The sequence below is a fragment of the Passer domesticus genome, chromosome 7 (genome assembly GCF_036417665.1).
Source record: "Passer domesticus isolate bPasDom1 chromosome 7, bPasDom1.hap1, whole genome shotgun sequence".
Taxonomy (NCBI): Eukaryota; Metazoa; Chordata; class Aves; order Passeriformes; family Passeridae; genus Passer; species Passer domesticus.
Window position 1 is genome coordinate 51,567,111 of NC_087480.1, and position 25,975 is coordinate 51,593,085.

A 25,975-nucleotide genomic window follows, 5' to 3' on the forward strand; every position below is an offset into this window, starting at 1 on the left:
GCCGCGGTCACCACGGCGACGGCGGCGGCGGCGGCGGCATGGCGGGGCCGGCCGTGCTGCCCGTGGCCGTGTTCGGCTGCCGGCCGCGGGTGGCCGGCGGCGTCTGCTTCCTGGAGGAGCAGGTGGTGCTGCACGCCGCGGGGGCGGGCTGCCTGCGGCTGCACCTCGAGCACAAGTGGCACAACTTCATCCCAGGTGGCTCCCGACCCTACCCCCGGTGCCGGTGCCGACTCCGGCCCGCCTGACCGCTCTGCTCCCCGCAGGCACGGAGAAGAGCCGGGGCGTGCGGGCGCTGGCCGTCAGCCCGGACCGGCGGTTCCTGGCGGTGTCGGAGGGGGCGGGCGAGCAGCCGGTGCTGGCGGTCTACGAGCTGGCGGCGGAGCGGGCGCGGCGCCGCAAGGTGCTGGCCGCCGAGGGGCTGCCGGCGCGGCAGGCCGTGTCCCTGGCCTTCTCCCCCGACAGCCGCTTCCTGGCGGCCGCCACGGCCCCCCCCGAGGGCCAGCTCACCTGCTGGCTCTGGGAGAAGCAGCAGCTGGCCGCGGCTGTCCGCGTCCAGGCCGCGGGCGACGGGCCCTGCCAGGTAAGGGCTGCAGCTCCGCCTGCTGCCAGAGCTCCCGGAGCTGCCAGAGCTCCCGGAGCTGCCAGAGCTCCCGGAGCTCCCAAAGCTCCCAAAGCTCCCGGAGCCGTGCCACCGTCCCTGCCGCTCGCTGTTAACGCTCCCGTTCGCAGCTGACTGGTTCTTCGGGAGCACACTTCACTTTTCAAAAAAGTGGATAAAACGATCAAACGGTAGTTCAGCAAGTAGCAGGTGCGAGGTTGGACATACGTTCATCCTTCAGGACATGTGCACAGTCTGTTTTCCCGTGGCCATATGGCTTTTTATCCATGGCAAGAGAGGAGAGGGCTCCACACTGTAGATTTCATACAGTTTCTCTGACCTTTCTTGACATCTGCTGTTGGCCTCCCTCAGCAATAAAGTTTTGCACTGACCCAAAAAAGACATTCTCATGTCTGTATCTGTTGTATCACATGAGATTCCCTTATATCACATGTCATCTGTGTTACAGGGACAGTACAACAGGCCAGTGGGTGTGCAATGTGTCCCTTGTGTCCCTGCAAAAGCACTCACTAAACAGATGGGCTGTGCTCAGTAGTTGTAACACATTTCTTGGAAGCTCTCAGTGCACCTTTTCCTTCATGCAATCTTCTGTGTTCAGAGCAGAGAAGAGTGGCTAGGAGCAGGCTGATGGCACACAAATGATTCCTGCATCCAACTTTGGGTGCTCCTTTTTAGATCCTTTCAGTCCATGTGTCGGTTGAACTCCAGCTGCCATTTTTTCTGGGGTACAGCTACAAGCAGAGGTTGGCTGAACTACTGAATTCATTACCTCAATTCCTAAAGAGAGGGGAGTGTAAAGACTTTGGCTGTGTAAAGTCCCATAAAGCACAAAAAAATTACTTCAAACTACCCTTCCTGTCCTTCATGTTGACTATTGAGATGGCTATTCCATAATTTTCACAAATTAACAACCTAATTATGTGAATTCACGTACATACTGTTAGCTTGAAACACAGGAATGCAGAACTTATTCCTGGCCTTTTGAGAACAAATGGTCCCACTTTTCAGGAAGCTTGCTAGTTGAAAAATTTTTTAGTCAGTAATAAAGAAGTATTTTGTCCTTACTTTTGTAATTTAATTTTAATAGACACACTTTTGAAAGTATGTAGGTATGGTGGCTAATTCGTACTGTCTTTAGTATTCCTATTTGGTTCTCTGAACCATCTTCCCCTGTTTGTTTTCCTGTATCTGGTATAGAAAGTCTTCAGAACAGGAATAATATTTGTGAACATAGGTGAAAAAAATACTTCCTCTCTTTTTTGTTCCATAGGTGAGCTTTAATCCTCAAGACAATACCCAGGTTTGTATCACTGGAAATGGCTTTTTTAAACTTTTCAAGTACAGTGAAGGATATTTAAAGCAGATGAATTTACAAAGGGGAGAGCCAGAAAACTACCTGTGCCATGCCTGGCTGTCCGAGGAGGAAGTTATATGTGGCACTGACACAGGCAAACTTAGCTTGTTTGAAACTGGAGAGCTGCTCTGGGAGAAAAGTTTGGAGTACAGAAAACCACCCAGGAAACCAGAAGAAGAAACAACAATAGAATATGAGAGGTAAATCTGTTCAATGTTTTTAGTAATAGTTCCATGCTTTTGCAGGCAGATTAGTTCCTTCCTTCCTGTCCAGTTTATGTTGTGAATTGCTGCTTAGCATTTTTTGATTTGTGCTTCTTTATTTTTAAGTCTTTATGCATTTCCCAGTTGCATTTCTGTTGTTTCTAGTGGAGTGGCCTTTGAAGATAATGGTTTGCAACAGCATTCTTTGCCTCAAATATCTGCAGTGGCAGCCTATTCCAAAGGCTTTGCATGTTCACCTAGCCCAGGAGTTGTTCTTCTGTTTGAGAAGACCAGTGAAAAGGAGGTCTACGAGGAGAGACAAGAAGTCTGGGTAAGGGAAAACACTCTTGTAAGCAATTATGCAGCAAAGCCCTGTTTAGAGAACTGTGAGTGTTTCCGATTCAGTTATTGATAATAATTTTTAGCACACTGCTAAACTGCATTGTAAGGATTAGCTAACTGTCCTGGTGATGTCAAAAGGAGTTGCCAAAGGTCACACTGATAGTCAGTGCCTGATGACCTTCTTCAAGGTAGTTCTGTATGTTTCCTTCCCACATATAAAATGTGCTTTGAGGCTGCTAAACTTCAGGAAACCTTTAAGAAACTTTTATTTGTGGAGACTTTTAGGACTAAGAGATAGTTTACATCAGTTTTGAAGAACTTGGCTGCTTGTTTTTTTCCAAGGAGAAGCTTTTCTCCCCTCAGGTATTTATTAGAGCTGTCATGAGACCTATGCATTCTTAAATAATCCTTCTAACTGTTCTATAGCAAACTGTATCCATTGACCTACTGAAATCTCTGGATAAGAACATTTAACTCTAATGAACTGGTCAAGACTTCATACTCTGATTCTAGAAGGTCAGCTCTTCCCTATGCATGAGATCCTGTAATAAGACTTATCTACCTTAATGATACATTACAAATAATTGTTATTCTAATCACAATTTTTAGGCAGTTTTCATTCTGATGCTTGCTAGGTTTTTTTTTCTTGATATTTCTCTACAACCATTTTAATTCTTGTTTAGTGCAGTACTTCATGTTACTGCTGAAATGTCCCCTGTGATGTTATGAATACCATTAGGTTGTCCTCCTGTCCTCTATTCCATGCCTTGCAGTAGTTATGTGCTATTAAATATCCAAGCTGTCTTGCTGATATTATGTATGTGCTTATTAGAGGAGCATTACAACAAAAGTTTGTGTGTGTGCATGCCTACTACCAAAACATGGAAACCTGGCACAACCCACAGGAAGCCTTTCTTGTGCAGCTGCCTCAGGACCTGTTCAGCACCGAGCCAAAAAAGTCCAGCAGACAGGACATTACATGTATATGCTTCAGCCCCTCTGAGGAAATGATGGTTGTTAGCACAAATAAAAATCAGCTCTACATGTTTACCATGTTCTCCACCAAACTTATAAGGGTAAGTACAGTTCTGTCACATTGCACAGCTTTCATGTCCAGTATTGTAATGATACAGAATAGTCAGTCTTGTTTTCTATGATGCATTCTCATTAAATCCTTCAAATGAACCCTTAAAGCTCAACATCTGAAGTGCTTGGTGTGCTTCTCTGAGGACAGTGTTTCTGCAGCCCCTTGCTCAAACCTCCCTCCCTGCAAATACTCGATGCTTTTCAGCAGGATAGAGAGCGCTTAAGTCTATTAAAGGGTGCCTGTTACTGCTGAACCACTTCACTAAGGCTTGGACTGAGATATCCTCGATGTAACTCTGTGGTTCCTGCTCCACTGTAATATGCAGAAACTTTATTGCAGTGATAAAGCTGGAACGGCCATGGGAATCTCCTTCTACTCTAAAATGATAGTTGAAGTCTTACCTAGAAGTGAAACCTGTCTGTGAAACACAAACATAATGAAAAACCTTCCCTACTCTAAAGGAATAAAATAATTCAAAGATAAGTGAAAAATGTATTATCATTAAATAGACTTTTATGGAATTGAGTAAAACCTGTGTAAAGGCATACAGAAAGATCTTTACAGGAAGATGGGTTGTAGTTAGGGGTTCTGTTTCCACATGCAGCCTAACATTTTATTGATGCTTCACTTCCAGCATGTGGTAGCTAGACATCCTAGTGAAGTTTTCTATCACTCAGCACTGGACTTTTTTTAAAGTATCTGCCTGACCAGAAGGTATTAACTGAATTCTTGCAGGTCCAGTTTTATTTATTTATCTAACTTGCCTTTTTTTATATACCTGCAGTTATGTTCTGCTCTCACTGCTCTGCCCTGCATCCCTTTTCTTGATTATTAATTATGAACTTAAAACTAGCATTGTTAGGCTTTTAGCATTGTTATGTTCAGACCAGTGCAGTGAAAGGATTAAGTGGTTCCCTCAAATCTATTCTACAACTGTATGCAAAGACCCATGATAGATTTTTTTATCTGCCTTACTGCTTGCAATGAAATATTTGTGATTTGTTAATGTTCTCATTCCTTCTCAGGAGAAGATATCTTATTTTGCATATATGAATTTCCCATTGCATTCTAATTCAATCACTGGTCTGGACATGTGTATTTGGAAACCCATCCTTGCTACGTGTTCCCTGGATAGATCTGTCCGCATCTGGAATTACAAGACAAAGTAAAGAGTTGTTTGTATTTATTATTACCTCTTGCTTTTTGTATATTGTATTTAGGAGGCAACAGCAGCAATCTCATATGAATGAGAGTGTTGTTCTGGTAAAATTTTTGTGTGGTGTGGGATGTAAATGGTATTACTGACATGATTTGGGGAGTGTGAATATGCAGTGCCTTTAAAACTGGTGCCAAAAGAATACAAAGCCTTTTCTATTAAGCTATTTTCATGTCAGACTTCTTGTGTTTTGGAAAAAATTTTTTATTCAGCTTTGTCTTAAGATACTGTTGCCCCATATCCTGCTTCTTAGGCATAGATCTTAAGCAAAATTACTCCAGCTCTTGAGGTTCGCTGAAGGGCAAAACAAATCTCAAGAGGTGCTTGTGTAGGATTGCAATCAGCAATTCATTTACCTTCTCTATCATATTACAGTACACAAGGATTTGCTCTTGCACCATCCACACCTTCTCTGTGAACCAGAAAGTCAAATTTGCTGTTGTTTCCTGCAACATCTCTGTGATCATAACTTAACTGAGTAACAACACACTTCCTCAAGGACAAGGCAGAGGCAGATTTTAGCTGCAGGCGTCCTTGCTGGGCCAGATAATATCCTGTCAAGTGTGCAATGGGGAGTTTGTCCTATTCCATACTGCTCAATGGTTTTCTCTTTCAGCACTTTGGAGCTGTGTAAGGAATATCAGGAGGAAGCATACACAGTATCACTTCATCCCACTGGCCTTTTCTGTTTGGTTGGGTTTTCTGACAAGCTACGATTTGTAAGTCTCTTGTATGAGGACATGCATGTTTTCAAGGAGTTTGCTGTGAAAAAGTGTAGAGAGGTAAGGAGTGGTGCAAAAATGAAACTGGGGAGTTATGTGGAACAGAGTGCTGAAGAACATGACAGAAAATAAAAAACTTCTCCAATACATCCTAATACTATATATGATGTCCTATATCAAAGCTTAGAGAAATTGATTCTGACTATTGGAGAACAGGCCCAGAGGCTGATGTGTAAGTGTGGACCTGGGAAGCAGCAGAAGGGATAATTTTGTCAGAAATACTCCAGAACTGAATTTTACAGGGGAAAGCATTGATTAAGAAAACTATAAGTGGCTAATTATGTAATGGAGTTTTCTTTTCATACAAGAATTTGATATTAAAGGATGTAATTGAAATTCAATGCATGAATGTTTTTATCCATTCCATCTGCAGTAATGGGTGGTTATGTTCTTTTTGTAGTGCTCATTCAGTAATGGAGGCCATCTTTTTGCTGTAGTTAATGGAAATGTGATTCAAATTTATTCCAGCATCACCTTTGAGAATGTTACTAATCTGAAAGGACATACTGGGAAGGTTAGTAAACAAATCTCACACAGTACAACTTATTCATATATTAACTAGTTGATAAGATGCATTTTGAAGAGATAAAGTACAATTTTGGATCTCGAGATGGCCCCAAAAGTAAAAACAGAAATAGAGAACTTAATTTTCATTGGTCAGAAGGCAAATGTTCATGCACTAGATACACCCGAAAAGTCTGCCCTTAAATTGGAAGTGAATGGTTGGCAGCTGGCTGAACAAAGTAAAATATCCCAGTAATATATTACAAAAATAAAATCTACTACTCCATATTGAAATGAACTTTTTCCTGATAGTGTGTTCATAAAGTAGTTCTTACTGGTTTTTCTTTTTTCTAATGCTAAAATAGACTTGGTTGAGAAACATCTAGAGGCTTTTCAGTAAGAGTTTAAAGTATGATTCTGAAGTTGTCATGGCTTTAGCAGTACAACGACTCCATGCTGTGTGTCTAAAATTTACACATCAAGCTCCTTGGTGTGTTTTGCTTTTGCCAGGTACATGCAATTAAATGGAGTGAAGATGACACCAAACTTGTCTCCTGTGACACACATGGTGCTGTGTATGAGTGGAACTTGTTGACAGGGAAAAAGGAGTCAGAGTGTGTGCTCAAGACCTGCGCCTACAGCAGCATTTCCCTGACTTATGATGCCAAAATTATCTTTGCTGTTGGATCTGACCAAACTCTCAAAGAAATTTCAGAGTCTTCGGTGAGCTAACAAACACTCCTGGATTTTGCTGCATTCACTGGGGAGGGTACTGGTGCTTTGCTTTCATCCATTTGGCAAATAGAAACTGGTCTGGTTTTGAAAGCTGTGATATTTACTGACACTTTTTGGTTTTTTGTGTTTTACAATGAAACCTGAGATTTTGTTGTAGTTTTATATTTTTGTAATTTTACTTGCATTTACCTAGAAATCTTCTAATCCAGCTAACAAACTAATTTGGCAATATTGTATCAACTGTTCTGCTGAAGTAGAAGGGTATCACATCTACCACTGTATCTACGTGCATTTTTTTCCAGGAAAGTAGTAAATTGTATGTGATAACCATTACGTCTTTTAGATCACACATCAGCTTGGCTTGAAATTTAATACTGGTAACTATAACAAATACAGATATTTTATATCTAAATATTTCTTTTAAATCTAATTTTTTTAAATGTATAAAACTTAATAGTAATTACTGTTGGGGCTATACTTCTGTAGACATATAGATTCTTTTAACTGCATTATGTGCTGCAGGCAGAGGTATAACAATTGCTCATGCCGTGTGTAATCAAACCCTTACTGCAGTCTGAGGTGTGTGTGGTGGTTTGTGCTGTTGGTTTCTCTAGATCCAGCACGAGGTGCCTGCCCATGGCGTTGTGTACACGACTGTGGCTGTGGCTCGCTCGGGGCGCCTGGTATTTGTTGGTACCTCCCTGGGGGCAATTCGAGCCATGAAGTACCCATTAACTCTGAAGAAGGATTTCAGCGAGTACCAGGCCCATGCAGGTGCTGTTACAAAGGTAGCACGGAGTTCTTTCTTTTCCTTGTGGTGCCAGCTGCACACAGCTCCTTTAGGGCTGATTTTCCTTCTCAAGTCATAGCATAATAAGTTAAAATTAAGGCTGAGTCTGCACATGGAGAATGAATATCACAGCATTCATAGGAGTCCTGTCTCCAGATATGTCAGGGATTAAGCTGTTGACTAAAAAGTGGCTTGCACCAGATTACAAAACATGGCATATTGGACAGAGAGCTTTGATACAGCTCCTTCTGGAAAGAGGAAGGTAATTTTGTCATAGAATCTTTTAGATTGGAAAAGAGCTTTTAGGTCATCAAGTGCAACTGTTAACCCAGCATTGCCAAGTCTACAGTAAACCATGTCCTCAAGCACCACATCCACACATCTCTTCAATATCTCCAGGGGTGGTTCCTGTGCCACTTTCTCTTGTAGAGGGGCATCACATTCATCGATTTCCAGATGCCTGAGACTTCTCTAGTGAGCCAGTACTGCTGCCAAATGACTGAAAGGGCTCAGTAAGCACTTGTGCCAGCTCCCTCAGTGTGTTTTGGTAGGTCCCCATTCTCCAGGAAGCCCCATGTTCTGTGTTACAACTGTACTCTGTTACAACTGGTCACAATTTTGGTGTTTTAAGTACCACTATCAACTACAGCACCTTGACTTATCCTCGCACAGTCCAACATTAGAATATGAACTTCAATTACTGTAACTCTACTTTCACCTCAGCTGTAAGCTGTATCAGCTCCCAGGTACTCTATGCCAGATCAGGCAGCCACAGGAGGTCTGGAGGAGGTGACAGCAGTTACTACTACATAGTTCTTGGTGAGATTAGTTGTAGCTTCAAAAGAAAACATTTAGCCATCTGCTGCTCACACAGCTTCTCAAAGAAAACCACTAGAGATCTTTGGAGTTGTCATATAAATTGTCTGTCTGTGCTATAATTGCCTAGAGGGTCTTTTCTGTTTCAGGTTTTTAAAAATCTTGCTATGGCTTTGAGACCAGAAGCAGATCCAGTATCTACACATATTCTTTACCTTCCCTTTGTTGTTTCAACCAGAGCTGAACAGGAGTAGGAGACATAATCAAAATGTTGGTAGTGGGACTGTGTTATTACTTCCACTGTTGACTTTCTGGGGTAGAAATGAAGAGAGTATGTGGGTGGGGAGAAAATGTGGTGTAAAATAAAACTGTGTCTCCATTCTTCCATGTCTCATCTATTATTTTGTTGTCTCTTCCTTCTAAGATGACAGTGACAAGTGACGACCAATTTCTACTGACTGCCTCAGAGGACGGCTGTGTATTTATCTGGAAAGTGTATGATAAAGAATGTGGGGGAGTGAAAGAAGAGCAGAAGCATGAGTATGCTGAGGAAGTGTTGATCATGAGATCAGATATAGACGAGAAGGTAGGAGGAGCAACTTGTGAACAAAAACCAGAGGATTTCTGTGAATTGCACTTGCATAATGCTTGTTGCCAGCCAGTCCTATATGGCTTTGGTCAAAGAGGTTACAGCAAGTTGCTGCAGTGGCTTGTCAATATGCAAACAGCATTGTACAAACAGTGAGTGTGTATTAGATTTTTCTCTAATACTTTCCCCAATCTTTGAAAGCACTTCTAATAGAGAAGTCAGAAGATGCATTTCTATAAACCATCTTCTAAGACAGCAAAAGAACTTTACTTCTAGAACTTCTTTGTCATCTGTCTGAAGATTCTCTGTAAAGGCTGTTGTTCATAAATATGTGCATGTAAATAAAACATCCTTAACAAGCTGTTGCTAATGGCAAATATTCTCTCTTTTAAAACTCTTTTCTCATCCATGTCCTAACAGAGTCAGGCAATACTAGACCTGCAGATTTGTGTGAGAGATCTACAGACAGAAAGTGATTACGAGCTACGTCTCAAGGACATGTACTGTGAAGGAAAAATAAAAGCATTGGAAGAGACTTTCACTCAGGAAATAGACTCACTTAAAACTAAACACCAGGTATGATTCATCTTGCAGAACCAAACGCTAAGAAATCTTTCACTGAACAGTTGAATTCAAGCTTACATTACATATGTAGATATGCCATACAGCATCTGAAATAATTCCTTTCCAGTTTAAGACATTCTTGATTTTATAAAGCATGAAACTACCTTTGAGTCAAGTATCTTATAGGTACAAGGGGATGCAAGAGTTCTCCTAGGCAGCTTGTAAGTATTTTCACATAAAAACAATAAATACTGCCTGAGCCTGAGGATCAGTAGGAGAAATGGGACTGTGCCTTAAAAGCTCCTTTCCATGTAAGGCTGCAGCTGCTGCAGGATCTAACAATTATTCTCCTCAATACTGCCTTCTTTATCTGCTTAGATTTTAAGAACATCTGCTGAGGTTTCTTGTATTTTTTTAATAAAAGTAAAATATATTCCCTGCATGTCTTCTGTTTGTGTGCTTATTGATTTCTTTGTGGTCATGAAGCAGGGCTCCCCTGCAAAGCAAAGGCTATGATAATTCTTCCCAGTGTCCTATTTGTCTGTGTCTGATAATGCTATTCTGTCCATCTGTCTGGTGCACACACTGGATTTCTGACCTGTAATTTGTTATATTTCTGGACTTCTTTTAGATGTAGAAGGCAAAGGATCCAGTAGTAATTTCTCTAGCAGTAAAACAACTCAAAGGGATTATATATCACATGATTCAATCCTGTCAACCTCATGTTCTTTTTGAGCTTTTGGGTGAATATTGTCCTGTTCTGGTGATTTGTTACTGCTTATTTTGTTGAGTTGTGCATAGTTCCTTCAAGCAGTATTTCTCTTTGACTCCACATAAAGGAGTTCAGTATGAAAGCTTGCCAAGTGACTTATTAGTTGTAGTATTTTACAGGTTTGTAATTTTCAAGTGCTCTCTCTATACCTCTTTTGTCTTTTGGCCCTACAATTGTTCCAGTAGATTTTTGATATTTTTTTGAGGAGATTTGATTATTAATTTTAATGTTTTCAAGTATTTTTTCAGATTCTTTGGCTTGTCTCATTGTGGGGTTTGTCTAAATAACCTGAGTTTTAACCTTTCTATTTTTTCTCTCTTTTGTAGAACCTAACCTTGTACAAGAAAGCCATTTAAATGATTGTGGATTCCTCTACCTCTGTTTTATCTCTGCTGGGTTTTTTTCTGTGGTTCTTCGGGTCTTTTGATAAGTAGTGCTTGGCTATATATTTATAATAATCTCAGCTACACTGAAAATTCTTTAGACTTGTTGATTATAGGCTTGCAAATAAATGCCTTTGAAGGTGAATATAATTCTCTAGGCAGGCAAGTTGTACTTCCTCTCCAAGTATCAGTACATGTTAAGGTTAAACTGAATGACAGCTTCAGACTGAAAGTGCTAAACTTTCTAGTTGTATCCATCAGACAAATGGAATATTTTTGTTTATGAAAGACCATGCAGCTGTTGTGAGAAGAAGGTGAAAATATTGTAACTATGGTACAATTCCTAGTGTCCCTGAGAAATTTCTCAGCTGTTTTCCCGCTCCAGTTCTTTGTGCTTTTTTAGAAGATTAAGTAACTTACAGTGGCAGGCTGACATTTCAAGTGAATGGCATTTAAAATTCACTCTTGCTTAGGTTTATGTCATAGTATGCAAATGTCAGCATTTTAGGGCCTTAAAGTTGCTTCAAGTGAAACAGGAAGCAGCTTGAACTTTAATATCTGGACAATAATTTATGGAACTGCAAATTCTCCTCAGGCAGGCATACATAAAGGAGTGGAGGCTTTTGTAGCTCACAAAATTTTCTTTTTAGATTAGGATCAGTACCTTGTATTATATGAACAATGTTTGCTGCTTTTCCTTAGCTTTCCTTAGCTTAACTTGTCAAAACAAACTAATATGTGGGAAAGCATGTTTTAGTGACACATGGCATCTCAGTTTTTATGAGAGATTTCAAACATATTTCTGTTTTGTATGTATTCCTCACCAGGGGCAAGAGCACAAACAATTTGGACATTGCTTTGTCTAGTTTCAAATGAAAATGTATTTTTCTTATTTTTTGTTCCAGATTTTACAGGAAGAGAAAGAAAAACAGAAGCTACAACATGAGATTCAACTGTCTGAGCTGATGGATAAACAGGCTAAGGAGGTGCAACAGCTAGGTTAGACTATAACAAATGTTTGTAACTAGAAACTGGGGGAAATGCTGTGTTGATAGCAAGGGACAGGGAGGGATTATTGGAGCAGAGATATAATGAAAAATGGATGTATGTCATGTAGGTATTTGGTGCAGACCACATGGTTGTCTAAACTGCACCATACACGTGCCCATGATGAGAACATGCACATGGACCCTGTATGTTAAAGGTTTGGTTCTTGACATTAGTAATTTCTTCATTTATTTTATGCACAGCTCACTGTGCAAGAGCAGTGCAGTCATTCAATTCAGCAAGGAGGTGGACACAGCCTGGAAATACCTGGACTCCAGATTTTTAAGCGAGATAAAAATACTGCAAATTAGTACCAAGGAGTCCCCCCATAAATGACTTCATTGCCTACTCATACTTTGTAGCACTTGAGCTCAGACAGCTCTGCCATGGTTCTCATCCCAAAGAAATACCTAAATTAGTTGTCAGTTTTGCATGGCTGCAGAGGCTAAAGCCCCTGTATATCTGATGAAGAAAATTATTAAATACTTCTACTTTTAATTTATTGCAACCAACTGCCAAAAAGACAGTAAATAATAAGGCAGTGATAGCTGCAGAAGGATAGGATTCACTCTTCTTTTCTATTAGTTTTATCCATTCCATATGTTTCCTGTTAACAGAATCTGACAGTAGTCAGAAACTCTCAATGGAAAATGAGAAATACCAGGAGCTTCAGGTGAAATCACAGAAGATGGAGGAGGAATACGAGAAACAATTGCACAATTTGGAGGAAAGCAAAATCAAGGCTCTGGCAGAGCTAAAAGAACATTATGAGAAAAAACTTAAACATAAATCTGTTCTGCTGGAAGAGGTAGGAAGCTTGATTTGCACACAGCCTGAATCAGCAATTTTAATTTCATCAGAAACAGCAATTTTAAAAGATCCTAAGTGATACTGGTTTTTGATTTCTGCGGCCAGAACAAGTTTGCTGATGTTAGTATTTGGGCCAAATTCCTAACCTGAAGCTTTCAAGACTTAAGAATTATTAAATTAAAAAAAAAAGAAAAAAACAGACAAAAAAAAACCACCCCTCAATGTATATGTTATCAGTTTCTAAAGTTACTTTAATCCACTAAAAAGTTATCTTAGATGATATTGCTGCAATTGAATATTCCACTAAACATAGATTCTCCCAGGAGAAACACAGTTACAAATAACCTTTTATTTCTCTCCTTTATTGGTCTCTTACACTTGCCTTCTCTAATGTTTATTTTCCTTAACTGCAGGCAAAACAGAATATGAGGAAGCAGATTGAAGCACAAAAAGAAACGGAGAAACAAATTTATGAAGATGGAGACAAAGAAATCTTAGAACTCAAAGACAAGTATGAGAAACAGCTTTTGGAGGAAAAGGAGTCCAACATACAACTGAAAGGAGAAATAGGAGTCATGAATAAAAGGGTATCTCTTATTCTGTGCTAGTATCAGACCTGTACAGGAAGACCTATAACTGAGGAATGAATGTGATTAATGGCATGTCAGTTTAGTCCATTAATCTAGTCTGCAAATATGTGGCATTTCATATGAGAACAATAGCCCATTCTTAGGTTAGTTTGAATGTTTAGAGTATTTGGGCAGAAGAAGAAGCTGCCTGCTGATTTTATTCTGATATGATTAAAGATAGATGATAAAGGAGGTATGTTTTATTAGTACACTTTCTCTGATCTACATAGTTTTGAACTATAAATAATATTGTTCATCCTATGACAGGAAAGAAATGAACTTTTAATTTTTCTATGATTGAATACTTTGCTTTATTACTAAAATATTTTTACTGCTTCATTCGATGCAATAATCCCAGTGTTTTGTTTGCATCATCATTTTTTATTTGCTTTACTGGGATTTTTAAGGAGACATAAAATATTTTACCTTTTTTATAGTCTGGGTATTATATTTGCCTAAGAATGTTAGAGAGACATTTTTTCTTCTTCATTTTGTTCAGTATCTATCTGGAGACAGAAAGGTTCTTTTCATACCCTCTACTATCATGGTACTGTCTTTTTAGTTTGTCTTTTAGACCTCAGGGATTTCTTCATATGTCCTTACAATTTGTCCTATGCCATTCATTGGTTCCAACTTTCTTGGTTTTCCAGATCTTAGTACTGAGGCAGGGATTTTGAGAGTACCCAAGAGCTATGAACTGGGCACCCTTCCAGTATTCCATCTTTAGAGATGTATTGCCTGCATCTTATAAGAACATTCCATCGATTGAGTGTTAGCTGCAGCTGATGCTTAGGTATAAAATCCATACCCTTCTTCCTGCTGGATGTAATTTCCGTCCTTTCTTCTAGTGCAGCAGGCATTCTTGTCAGTATATACAGAAAAAGCAAAAATGGATATTCAGCCCTCTTTTGAGTTAGAGGCATTTAACTGATGCGCTGCTCCATCACATCTTAATTTGATATCCTTTATCCCACACTGTCTACAAGGCACCCTACAGAATAGGAGGACCAAGCTGTGCACAGCTTTTGGAGACTGGTAAGTTCTTACTAGTTTGCCTCTCTAGTTGAACAGCCTACAGAAAGAGCTCAAGGACCGAAACAGGGATATTGAAGAAATGAAACTGGAACAGCAGAAGCTGCAAGACATCATTAAATCACTGGAAAAGGACATCTTGGCACTAAAGACAGATGTTAAAGAGAGAACTGAAACTATCCTAGAGAAGGTGAGAAAGTGAACAGTTGGATGAGGTCAAAATCACCTCCCTTAATTAAATAGAGATATTTATTTTAGTAGTATTTGTTGTGATAATATCACATGACTGGAAACTTGGTTTCAACTTAAGGAATTTGTGATCTCCAGTTTGGGATTTTGGTTTTTAGTTGGCATTCTAAGCTTTTCTTGGGGAGCTCAAGTTCAGGACACTGACTTTCTCATCCCCAGTTCTGGGATCTGTAGATGGCTCAGCATTATTTGCCCCTTCCCATCTAACCTGTGGATTTGCAACTGGAGTTCAATCTTCCACAAGATGTGTGACTACTGGTTTTGTCTCTTCCGTATTTGTGTCTTGTCCTAGGGATCTGTGTGAGAGTGCTGGGTCTGATTCAGATCTCTGTACCCATTTCTTCCAGGAGAAGCATGTATATGACCTAAAAACGAAAAATCAGGAACTGCAAAATTTCAAGTTTGTACTGAGTTACAGAATAGAGGAGTTTAAAAAGCAAATAGAGTCACGTGAAAATGATATTGAGACAATGAAGAAACAGATCAGTGAGGTGAGTAACACTCCTATTTGGCCTCTGCTACTAAGCCCACTGTCTAAATAAAAACATGACCCAAACAGTTCATGAAAGATTCCAATTCCACCCTGGTTGTTTTTTGACTTCTTTCAAGGATACATAGCACTGATTCAATACCTGTGCAGCTAATAAAAATATCTGTAGACAATAGCTAATTAATTTTCTATCACATGCTACCAGTGATCCACATAGTTATTTAGTTTCTGTATGTAATTCTAAATTTTGCTTAAAAATAGATCTTATCCTTATGTGTTTGCCCTCCATGTGCCCTATAGCATTTTTAAGACACTGCTTTTACTGATCTGGCAGAAAAGAGTAAATTTCTTCTCTCAGAAATGTTGCAGATTTATGCAAACATAACTCTGCCAGGGGTTAGGTACATGGACAAATTATATTCATCAGTTGATGCATGGGAAATTTAAACGTATCCATACTTAGCATGCAGCAAATTCATTGAGGGAACTTATTTATGATAGAAGCTTGATCCCTGCATAGATGTATCCTTAGCTCAACCAAACTAGGACTATGGTGTCATAGTCTTTTAAATAAAATGCAAACTAGTCAACAATTTGTATGTACTTCAGACTAGCAAGATGAAAACCCTGTTGTCCTTTCTGGTCACCATCTTGTGCTATAAATAAATGCTGTAGCACCCTTATTGTTTTTTCCTGTGTGTTTTGCATATGTACCCACAGTTTTTAATCCATTTGTTTCTTTCCAGTATCAGGGTCTAGTTATTGTTGCTCTTACTCTTTCCAGTGTTGACTGTCCATTTCCCCCTCATCCCTTTTTATTCAGATGGAACAGTAGAGCTCCCGTTCAGCTCAAGGAATTTAAGGGGCATCACATAATTTAAATGTGACTCAACAGGGAGTTGCACATTCATTTGTGTGGTTTCTGTATATTCTGACAGAGGGCAGTGTTGTTACAAAATTGACATTTCTGCTGTTGTCATTCAACCTGAAGGGGGACCTATTCCCTCAAGTCTGTATTTCCATCCTCTGGTCTTCCTGTTATGTGTTATTTTTTCACGTCTCCTCTTAGCCCTGATTTCCTCCTCCCGCTTCCTTTCAGATGGAGGCGGAGCTGGAAAAATTCCGCAAGGAGAGCATAGAGCTGAAGCTGAACATCACACAACTGCAACAGAAACAGAGGGCAACTGCTGGTGAAGTGCACAAAGAGATGGAAAAGGTATGGGGTATCCCCACCATGCAGGTCCTACAGAATGACATTGGTGGGGACAGAACACTGGTGAAACATTAATCTGAGCAAACAGTTACTTCAGGGGTGCTGTGTCCAAGGACCAGGAGAGTCTCTGGTCAGTGGGGACAAAGACAAAACTTCCAAGCTTGCAACCAGCTTAGAGCGTTCATTAAAAAAAAATCCAGTTATTTATGAGTCAACACATATTGTCCTGAGTTTAAGAGAACAGTGAGGTGAATGCTGAGCTATTTGTTCTTGCCCAAGCCTGAAATCTGGGGACACTTGGCCTAAACAGGAGCAGCATGTAGGATGCCACCTAGGCATTAGTAGGATGACAAAAAGGAAGGTCTCATTAATGGAGGAGTCAAGGACCCCTTGTTTGACAGTGTATCAGACATGAGGGAGGAAAAGGGACTGCAGGGGAAGGTGGAGGAGCTTAGCAAGCAGTGCATGGGTGAGGAAGCAGGTAGGGAGGCCTGGCAGAAACCAAGAGAGAATGAGAAGGCAGTCTTGATGTGAAATCAGCAAACTATTCATACGTCTGCTATGTTTTGTCCCTTGTCTTCTCTCCTTAACTGTGGTTGTGTTGTTTCTAAATAATAAGAAGGTAGGACAGCATTTGGACAATGCTCTCAGGCACATGATGTGGTTCCTGGGGAAGTCCTGTGCAGGGCTGAGTTGGACTCAATGATCCTGGTGGGTCTGTCCCAACTGAGTATATTCTGTGATTCTGTGTTTGGGAAAGGACAGTGGGCAATAGCATAATGAGCCACTGTTTTTCAGTTGTCATCTTTGCAGGTTGTCACTGATATTACCTAATAAAAGTATCTTGGCTTATAATTAAAAAAATCTATGCTAAAATCTATCACTACTGTTCAATATAATTCTCACATTCCCAGAGAGTTGTTAATTAATTCTTTTTTTTAATCAAGCGGAAGAAAGTATATGAGTGTCTCCACCAGTTCCATTAGACTTTCTAGAAAATTGCACAGTGGGGTGTTCTGATGAACCAAATAAGAATGTGACTACATCATTCTTGCAGAGGCAAAATATGGAAACCCTCATCAAACGATTTAAGGCAGATCTTCATAATTGTGTGAGATTCATTAATGATTCCAAAAAAATGAAAGATGGTATCCGTGAACTCTATGCCAAGTATGTGCATCAACCAGACATGGTGAGTCAGGACCTTTGCCTTCTCCTTGCCCATGGCTTTGTCTAGTAGTGTGATTACTGAGGCAACATGCTGTGCCCTGTCAGGTGGAGGCTCAAGCAGAAGATGCAGATTTGCAGCAGCAGTACAAGAAACAGCAAGAGTACAACGAGAGGAATTTGGCAGTTTTGAGGAAGAAGGTGATGAAGGATAAGGAAATGCAACACACTGCTTACATGCGCATCATGCAGGTAATAGGCCTCTCCTTGTGGTGTGGAGTGGGAACAAAGGAAGGGCTGCACAAAAGAGACTTTATTTACCTTTCTGTTATGGTTTCTTAGGACTTTGAAATAGTTTTGGTTGACTTTCTTGCCAGAAATTCCTACATTTTTCAAGCGCTTCCATTAACTTTTCTGAACAAAAAGAGCAAGATCTTGGAAGTCAGACATTACTATTTTTTATCTCCCACTCCCTGAAAGGAGATAGGAAACTTCTGTTGCATAGATGTTTTAAAAGAAACTAATGTACCTATTTTTTATTTCAAGCTGTATTTATAATTGCCATCATAGTCAATTTGCCCTTGTTTGGGTGTCAAGCTGTATCTGCTATGTAGTAATGTTTAGGAAGTAGTTTTGGAGGAAGAAAAGGAAAAAAACACCCCTTCTTTTTCCACATAGTCCCATGCCTACTGGTGTGAACTGAGAAGAACCTTCCACTTTTCACATCCAAAATTTTCAAGGAAGTTCAGAAATACATGGGGAATATGTCTGTTTGTACTAAGATCTCTTGCTCAGAATCCTTGTTCCTTTACCAGTCAAAGTAAACTCGTGAATGCTGGGGTCAAAGATCCACTTTGTTTTTATCTGGTGTGGGAGTACCTAGAGCTCCACCTAGGAGGACAGCTTCTCTAGTCTCTTCTTAACATGCTCTCCTTCTGCTCAGTCAGCATTTCCTTTTCCCCTCAGTAGCCCTTTCTACATTGTTACTTTATTATGCTTCCTCAGGACCATTAAATCTCATCCCCTCCTAAGTCATCTGTTGTTTGCTATTTATTCATCATTTGCTTCTTCAAGGCTAGACAGCAGCAATCTTCTTCCCTGACACTATTTTAATTTTTTTTTAATTCTTTCTGTGAGATAGATGTTTCCTTTAGCACAAAAGGAGATGAGTTCAGAAAATAACCTGAAGAATTTCCTTAATGGAATAGGGTGACAGATGGTGTTCATAATGATAATACTTGATGTCTTGGATCAGTAAGCCTAAAATGAAATGATGATTAAAACCAAATTAATAAAACATCTGGAAGATGAAGATATCAAAGATTCTAACCAGCCTGGTTTCTTCAAAGAAAAAGCAGTTCTCTGAAGTCCAGTAGATTAATGAGATTTTATAACCAGCAGGAATTATCATGGCCTTCCAGTCTTTCACGGGGGCTTTTAAGACTAGTTTAGACAAACTTCTGTGAGGATTTGCTTTGAAAAAGCAAATGACATCCTGACAGTCTTCTAGCTCTGTCTTTCTATTATTTCTCAGTTGCAGTTACATTTTCAGAGCTATGCCCTCCTCTTTGAGAGATTATTCATAGGTACACTCCACTAGTGACTGCTGCAACAGATGATTAGAACTGACAAGATAATTTTAGTTATTCTTACCAGTTGACAAGTTGCCTGTTATTCAGCTATTAGTTTTTCCTCCAGCCTTCTGTATTTGTAATGGTTTCTTTGGATACATAAAAACAGAGACACTGAATAACCTTGAAGTAGTGCTGCTTAAACTGAAGCCCATATAGGATGAATTTTACTGTATGTCCTACCTATATGTCCTGTCTGACAGTCAGCACTGTAGGGACTTCCTAGACTGTAGATTGCATCCATATGATGTGTCATTGTACCTGATGGCCTCATTATCCATGCATTTGATCAGCCCCTTTTCTGAAACAATTGGTTCTTTGCCACAACCTCCCGTGACAATGAGTTTTCCCATGAACATTTATTTTATATATCCATTCTGTGACGTTGCTTTGCAGTGCAAGCATTCTGTCAGAATGTAAATATTGAATGAAAGGCTAATCTCTCTGGAGAGAAGGCCTCTTTGGGAAAATATTATCAGTGTCAACCAACAGTCTTTTAGCATCAAGGAAACCAAACAAGACATTTCTACATAGCCCAGATTGCTTCATACAAGACACTCTCCATTATATTTTCTGATAGACCAAAAGCAAGGTCTTAATTTGGCAGCAGCAGGTAATCACTTGGACAGAACATATATGAATGTGCCCATGACTAAAGTACACCTAAAGGCAAATGTGACGACCCAACCCTGAAAGCTGATCAAAAGAAAATTACCTTGACTGATTATTGGAAGTTATCCTCTTCATGTGTTCTTTCAGGATCAAGTTCTGGAAAAAAAAGCATAGAGTCAAATTTCATCTGTATTTAAAGGCTTGCATTAGACAAGTCAGACTCAACAAAATATTACAGTTCCAGAGCTGCCTGAGCACACCAACTCTTGCTGCATTTATAGTCCAACAAAAGCACTGCAAGAGCAACTCTTCTTGCCCAACAAGTTCAGATCTTAATGAATCCCACACTCTTCCTCCAGTCAGTGATTTTCAGCTGAGGAGAAACTAAAGCACAGCTGCTGTACTTGCCTAGTGTGAAGTCTTGATAATCTTGCTACACACATGCCCTGAGCTATTGCTGCCAACTTGAACTCCTTGAGTGCAGGCACATACTGTGAGGTGCAGTGGGCTTTGTACTTCACTTCTGACCAGCCTGCAGTTGTGTGGTGCCAACACTTTTATAAGTATACTGGAAGGAACTGAGTCGTATGCTTTGCACTATCTTTTGTGGCAACATCTCTATTCACCAAAATAATCATTAAAACAAAAGCAGAAAACAAGATTTGAAGGACACCATATTCATGGAAAAATTTCATTCATCCTTGTTCTTATCTCCTGTTGTTTTAGTGGGTTCCCTACTGCTTGAGACTGATATTGTGAGGTACCCTAAACCTGCCTTTTTGCCATCTATCTTTTTAAATATTGCCCCTGTGTTCCAAAAGTTCTAAAAACCACACCACAGGTAGCTGAAATAGTTGCTCTTCTTGGTTCAAGTATGATGGCAGCTGTTTAACATTTGTCCTAGTTATTAACGTGGTAAGGTATTTCACTGTCCTAATAAGAGGCAAATACACAATTCCACTTCACTCTCTTGAATACAGAAAAGAGATGTTTAGTTAATGGTGCTCCTGTTTCTAAATCATGAGCAGCAGTGTTATCATCCTTAAATAGTACTAAACCATACTGGTTTTGCCAAGTCTTTGAATCTGTTGCAGCAATGGGTAAATTACATTTACTGGCACTTTCACAGCTCCTTCAGCAAGATGCTTCATGGTAGGTTACTAAAAATTAGAGGACTGAACTTTTATGGGCTGAAAACAGACTAAGAAAAAAAAGAACAAAATATTAATACATTGCTAACTTTTCCTTATAACAGGAAGTGTTAGCAGTAGGTACCTCAAATCTCCACGTGTGATATATTTCCTCACAATTTGGAAGGAGTATGGGAAAGTAATGTCAGAACTAATGAAGAGAGCTTTGAATAATGCCAAGGAGATAAAGATAATTTAAGTGAACAAACACATAGTGACAAATGAAAAGCAAAATAATAGACACTGGAGGGAGAGATGGGAATTCTTCGCATTAATTCTGAATTAATTGGATCAATTTAGGAAGGCCCTGAGCTTCCCTTTGGAATTGGCAAGGAAGATGATACCTTGGAGTGCAGCTGCAGTCAGAAAAGCAAAACAAATATTGTTTTTTTGAGCTAACGTGGTTTGAATACTCTCATGTTCTGAGTCACATCTACTGTGATCTTTTCTGAAATGTTGTGTACTCTCCTGATTGCCCAGCACCTTCTGCTTGTGATACTGATTCTATACTTTCCAGTGTCTTTCTCAAAGATATGAAGATACATATTGCTCAGCCAGGTAGTACCTGTGCCTTTCCTTATAGAGCATGTTGTTTTTGCAGGAAAATGTGAGTCTGATTAAGGAAATTAATGACTTACGGCAAGAACTAACGGTGGCCAACGCGCAAGTGCATGACCTCCAGTCTGCACTGAGATTAAACAAGAACAAAAAGGCAATTCAAGACACAGGTGAATAATTCTTGTATATTTTCCATATTGTCAGTACTCATGGCAGAAGCTCTTTTGGTCCTAGGTGAAAAATTCCATTACTGTCTGTGTTTCATTCTAACTTGTCTACCTTGTGGTACCTGGCACATTTTAATGTTAATTGTAGAAGCTGCTAAATCCTGTAGATTCTTACTATTTAGATCTACTCCTTCAACCCTGAAAGATGCTTTCTTTTGTTCATTCCAAAGAACTGTATGAGCTGGACCTTTGTTACTGTAATATGTCCCCTCTATTTTATCTTCCAGCTCCCTCCAGTGAACTTCCCTCCGGCCCAGCTGTCCTGAGGTTGAATCCAGAGATGGAAAGTGAAAAAATCATAGAAATGCAGCAGCTAGAAATTCAATATCTGCGAGACCAAATCCAGGAGATGGGGAAAGCCTTGAGCTGTCCAGGTTCAGTCTCCTTCAGTCAGAAATCTTCCTGACCTGAATCTGGGAAGAAGCCACAAGACACAGCAATACTGATGTGGTTCAAGGATGCCTTACATTATTATATCCTCCTGGCAAGATCAAAAATGCAACAGCATAGAGTAGACTTACATCATCCTATACTCTTCCACTAGGAGCATTTATGAAACAATCAGTGCTCTGAACACTTCTGCTTTCCTGAAATCTGCCCTTTTCATGAGACTTAGGAGCCTAAAGAAAAAAAAATAAATTTATGTTAGTGTTAGACTAATCTTTGTGCCTTCATGCTAGCTACTCATCTTTGTCTTGAAAACTAATGTGTCCTAATTCAGAACAGCTGGTCAAACTGTAAGCCTTTTCTGCTAGAATTCTAATTTGGTGTCATTGTGCTGCAAAATGCATTAGCCTTTTATTTTCCAATTTTAAATTGCCCATGTCCATACAAAGGACTGCTGCTCTTAAGACTGATGTCGTTGCTATTCCAAGCAGGTATCCAGTCACAGATTAACAATCAATTACCTTGTGAGGACAACCTTTGACTCAAGAACACATGAGCTAGAGCAGAGGCTAAAGCCTCTGCTTTCTGTCTAGAGATGTGTTGCCTCATCTGCCAAAAAAGGCAGCCCAGTTTCAAACTCCCAAAATCTGGAATAAAGTCCAAACTTTATGTCATAACTCCTATAACTTTGATAAACTGATTTTTGTTTGTCTTTTTTTCAACATCCACAATCCCTTTAGTTCAGTTTTTCAGTGAAATTCTCCTAATGAGTCACTCTGCAAAGTACTCATACACAGAAAAGGGCAGGGAGTAATTTTTTTAATAATGAGAGGGGGGAAAACCTAAATTTTTCACCATTTGTTGTCAATACATGACACACTATGCCACTGAGGAGTATTTCACATCTATCAGAAGTTTGAGCTACTGGTTGAACGTAGAACTGCATGGTATTACAACAGCCAGTATATTGCTGTTTCATTTCCTATCCTGAGTTGTGGAAAAGTGATGAGTGCTTTTAATATACTCCTAATATTATACAGAAGGTGATGCCAGGGCTGGATAACATGTAAGCTACATTACCATCAGGAATACCAGACTCATTTCCAAAGCAATACCATGGCAAAATAGATGGTTCCATGAGCTCCAATGATTTTGGAAACTTCAGCTGAGTGCTTTGTCCTTTTTTTTTCCATTTTTCATCTTTAAACTGTATGGAGCATAGATTTTACAGGAGCAAAAGGAAGAAGTTAATGGTCTGTTAATGGGCTAGCTTAACACCTTTTCTTCCTCCTCCCCTCCCCATATAATCATCTTGATACTTCCTGTACAGAAAGAGGATGTAATTAATGTAATTAGTAAATATTTTAGAAACTAGTTCCCTCTAAAATTTTCAGGACACACCCATTTTAATTTGCTAGGTTCTCGTGTGGTATAATTTTCCCCTCTCTCTGTCAGGACAAATTGAGTGCTAGAATCATACAACACACTGCTTTAATAGTTGTGGTTTAGAGAAATGTAATCAACTTTTCTGAATAAGAAGAATCTTTTCCTAATATCCCTATATAGATAGTGAATTATTTCTAAACGGTGACTGGTATGCTTAAAAATATACCCCTATTTCACCCTTGTTATCAAATTTTGAAGGCAATACTCAGCCTGTCAGATGAAGCCTAGGTAGCTGCAGCTGCCAGACTAGGCTGAAGAGGATTTTGAACTTGATCTTAGTGGCTATGGGGCAGCTAAAACATTGCTTGTATAGGGGAGCATTAAACATCAGGCACAGCAGAGTGTTACAACTAAACTTCAGCAGACCTGCTGAAAGCAAAATAGATCTACAAGCCCCTTCTATACTGGGAAAAGCAGACCAAGGTCAAACTCCCACACACAAACTCTATAAATGTTTTAGAATTAAGCTGTAACTGGATTATGGTTTTGTGTGCTAATGGCCTTCTGAATTCTCTCAGGGTGCAAAATCATTTTCTGCTTTCATCCTCTCTTGACCTTCATTGTTCTGTTTCTCCTACTGGTACCTCCCTAAAGGAGCTGGTAAGGATTTCATGCTCTTATAAAGCTACAGCCCATTTTTTTAAATTACTATATGGCTATCTGAATGAGATTTCCCCTTATATGACTTTTTTGCTAAATGGGCCAACTAAAAAACAGGTTCTTCTGGATAGGGTCAAGCTCATTGTTCAAAGGTGTTTGTATAGGAAAACCTATCACATACCATTTGTTTTTTATGTGTAGGACAACATCCTTTGGACTGATGATATTTCACAAGTCTCCAAAGACATATCAGATTTTTCTCAGACAAATTCCTGAACCTGTCACACTACTTGGTTTCTATTTGATTAGCATATCCTAAGCTTCCCTTCTCACAGCCTGATAAAAAGTAGCATGTGACTTAATAACCAAGCCTCCCTTTCCATTAGCCAGGCAAGAGCTGTTGTTCAGTCCCGTTCTCTTCTTCCTGCCTTTCTCTGGAGATTTTCCAGCTGCTCAGACTAACGGCAATGATCCCTTCTGCTATCATGAAACCTAAGCACGAAAGGAGGGGATATTGATCAGTCTGGGAATCCCATTCCCCTACTGACTTCAACATTCCTGCTACTCCCTTTTGTTATTCTTCAACTCTTACATGAATTCTTTTCTGTTTCCCTGATTCCTCTCAAAATAGTTACCCTTTTCCCCCCACTGGTTTACCAGGAAATCAGCTCTTCTGCAGCATGATAAACTTTGCTGGTGCTGCTGTCTCCCAGGGAGGGGGTTGTGCAGCTGCCTTTTGGTGGGAAGATATGACAGTAACATCTTGGCTGACTTAAGTACTTGCCTGCACTTCTGCCGCAGAAAGAGGCAGTCCTGATATAACTGGATGACCCCAACCTGTAAAGTAGAGCAGGAGCTACTTCATTTAATACCACTATGACACACTGTTGCTGAGTGTGTCAAATGTCCCCTAGCACTACCCCTTGCTGCCTGGGAGCTGCTCCCCGGCTCTGGCACCCCTTCACCTCCAGCTGGGAGGAAATGAGCCACCTTCCAGGATCGGTGTGTGGCCAGAGGCCAGATCCTGCCCGAGGAGGGAGGGGTAGCACCTGCACACCGGCGCGGCTCTGGAGCGTCTCCAAGAGCAGCAGCAGGTTTGCTGAGACGCCACCCAGCTGGGGAATGCACCTGCCCGGGCAGGAGGAGAGGGCTGCCGCCGGACCTCGCTGCTGCCGCGGCACCAGGAAGGGGAGCCTCACCTGGGTCTTGGCAGGTACTTCCAAGAGGAAGGGAAGAGATTTTCCCCGTGGGCTCCCTCGTTAGCTGGATCCAGTGGAAGGAAAGCCAGGAAAAACCATTGCTGCCAGCCTGGAGCAGGGAAGTGTGCCGGGCTGTCGCATGTGGGCAGCGCCTGCTGCAGGTAAGTGATCCCTTCCTCCCTGGGGAAGGAGCTTCAGCAGCAGCTGCTGGCAGGTTTGAGGCTGCTTCAGACTCACTTCTTAAGAGACCCTGCTTCTTGCCTCCAATTCATTTCTTCTTTGTGCTATTGGTTCCTCTCAGCATGTCAGGCTTGGGAGTTTCTTGTTCCCTTGGAACTCCCAGGCCACCCTCGGCAGAGGTGCATCAGGACAGGCTCTGCAGGATCAGGATAATGGATGCCTGTTGAGCTTACAAAGAGGAAGGGGAACATGACACTCTACAATGGAGTGTGCCAAAACTGTCTAGATCTGTGTAAAAAGCAGCTGTGTACTGACCCTGTTACAACAAGCCCTCCACCATCCTTAAGGCCAGAACCCCTAGGCTTGGGGAAAGGAAGGGACAATCCACCATCACCCAGGGCTTCCCTGGGGCTTCCCAAATGGAGTCTCATGGCAGGAGCACTGCTGGGAACAGATGCTCACTTCTGGAAAGCATTATCTATCTGTTGGGGGAGAGAGGGTGGGCTCTCCCCAGAGGTGCAGATCCAACTGCACAGATTTGCATGGATCCCG

The 25,975-nt window shown here is 40.5% G+C and overlaps 2 protein-coding genes and 1 long non-coding RNA gene across 6 annotated transcripts in view; 2 read left to right on the forward strand and 1 right to left on the reverse strand.

The window, feature by feature from the left end:
- Window positions 1–22,271, forward strand: CFAP57 (cilia and flagella associated protein 57). Of its 2 annotated transcripts, none has more exons than XM_064428599.1 (22): window positions 1–195; window positions 264–580; window positions 1,890–2,173; window positions 2,342–2,507; window positions 3,424–3,594; window positions 4,631–4,770; window positions 5,438–5,603; window positions 6,004–6,117; window positions 6,618–6,830; window positions 7,457–7,630; window positions 8,873–9,034; window positions 9,458–9,613; window positions 11,662–11,755; window positions 12,421–12,611; window positions 13,027–13,200; window positions 14,306–14,464; window positions 14,871–15,014; window positions 16,113–16,229; window positions 17,284–17,418; window positions 17,502–17,645; window positions 21,428–21,554; window positions 21,839–22,271. In XM_064428599.1, exons 1-22 carry the CDS (start codon window positions 39–41, stop codon window positions 22,015–22,017), a joined length of 3,684 nt encoding a protein of 1,227 aa, XP_064284669.1. In that variant the 5' UTR covers window positions 1–38; the 3' UTR covers window positions 22,018–22,271. The 2 variants fall into 2 exon arrangements, with proteins under 2 accessions (XP_064284669.1, XP_064284670.1); XM_064428600.1 differs by having other exon boundaries at window positions 3,442–3,594.
- Window positions 21,979–25,385, reverse strand: LOC135305196 (uncharacterized). 2 transcript variants are annotated; one of them, XR_010366460.1, is made up of 4 exons: window positions 25,244–25,374; window positions 24,829–24,881; window positions 24,226–24,536; window positions 21,979–22,231 (listed from the first exon to the last, which is right to left on the reverse strand). It is a non-coding gene; the product is annotated as an uncharacterized LOC135305196 (long non-coding RNA). The 2 variants fall into 2 exon arrangements; XR_010366459.1 differs by lacking the exons at window positions 24,226–24,536; window positions 24,829–24,881 and having other exon boundaries at window positions 25,244–25,385.
- The window catches only part of TMEM125 (transmembrane protein 125), an 8,263-nt gene continuing 7,551 nt past the window's right edge, over window positions 25,264–25,975 (forward strand). The window contains exon 1 of one of the 2 annotated variants that reach the window (XM_064428609.1): window positions 25,264–25,404. The gene's annotated coding sequence lies outside the window, so the exon portion shown is untranslated. The remainder of the gene's footprint in view (window positions 25,405–25,975) is intronic. The other variant, XM_064428610.1, reaches the window with a different exon arrangement.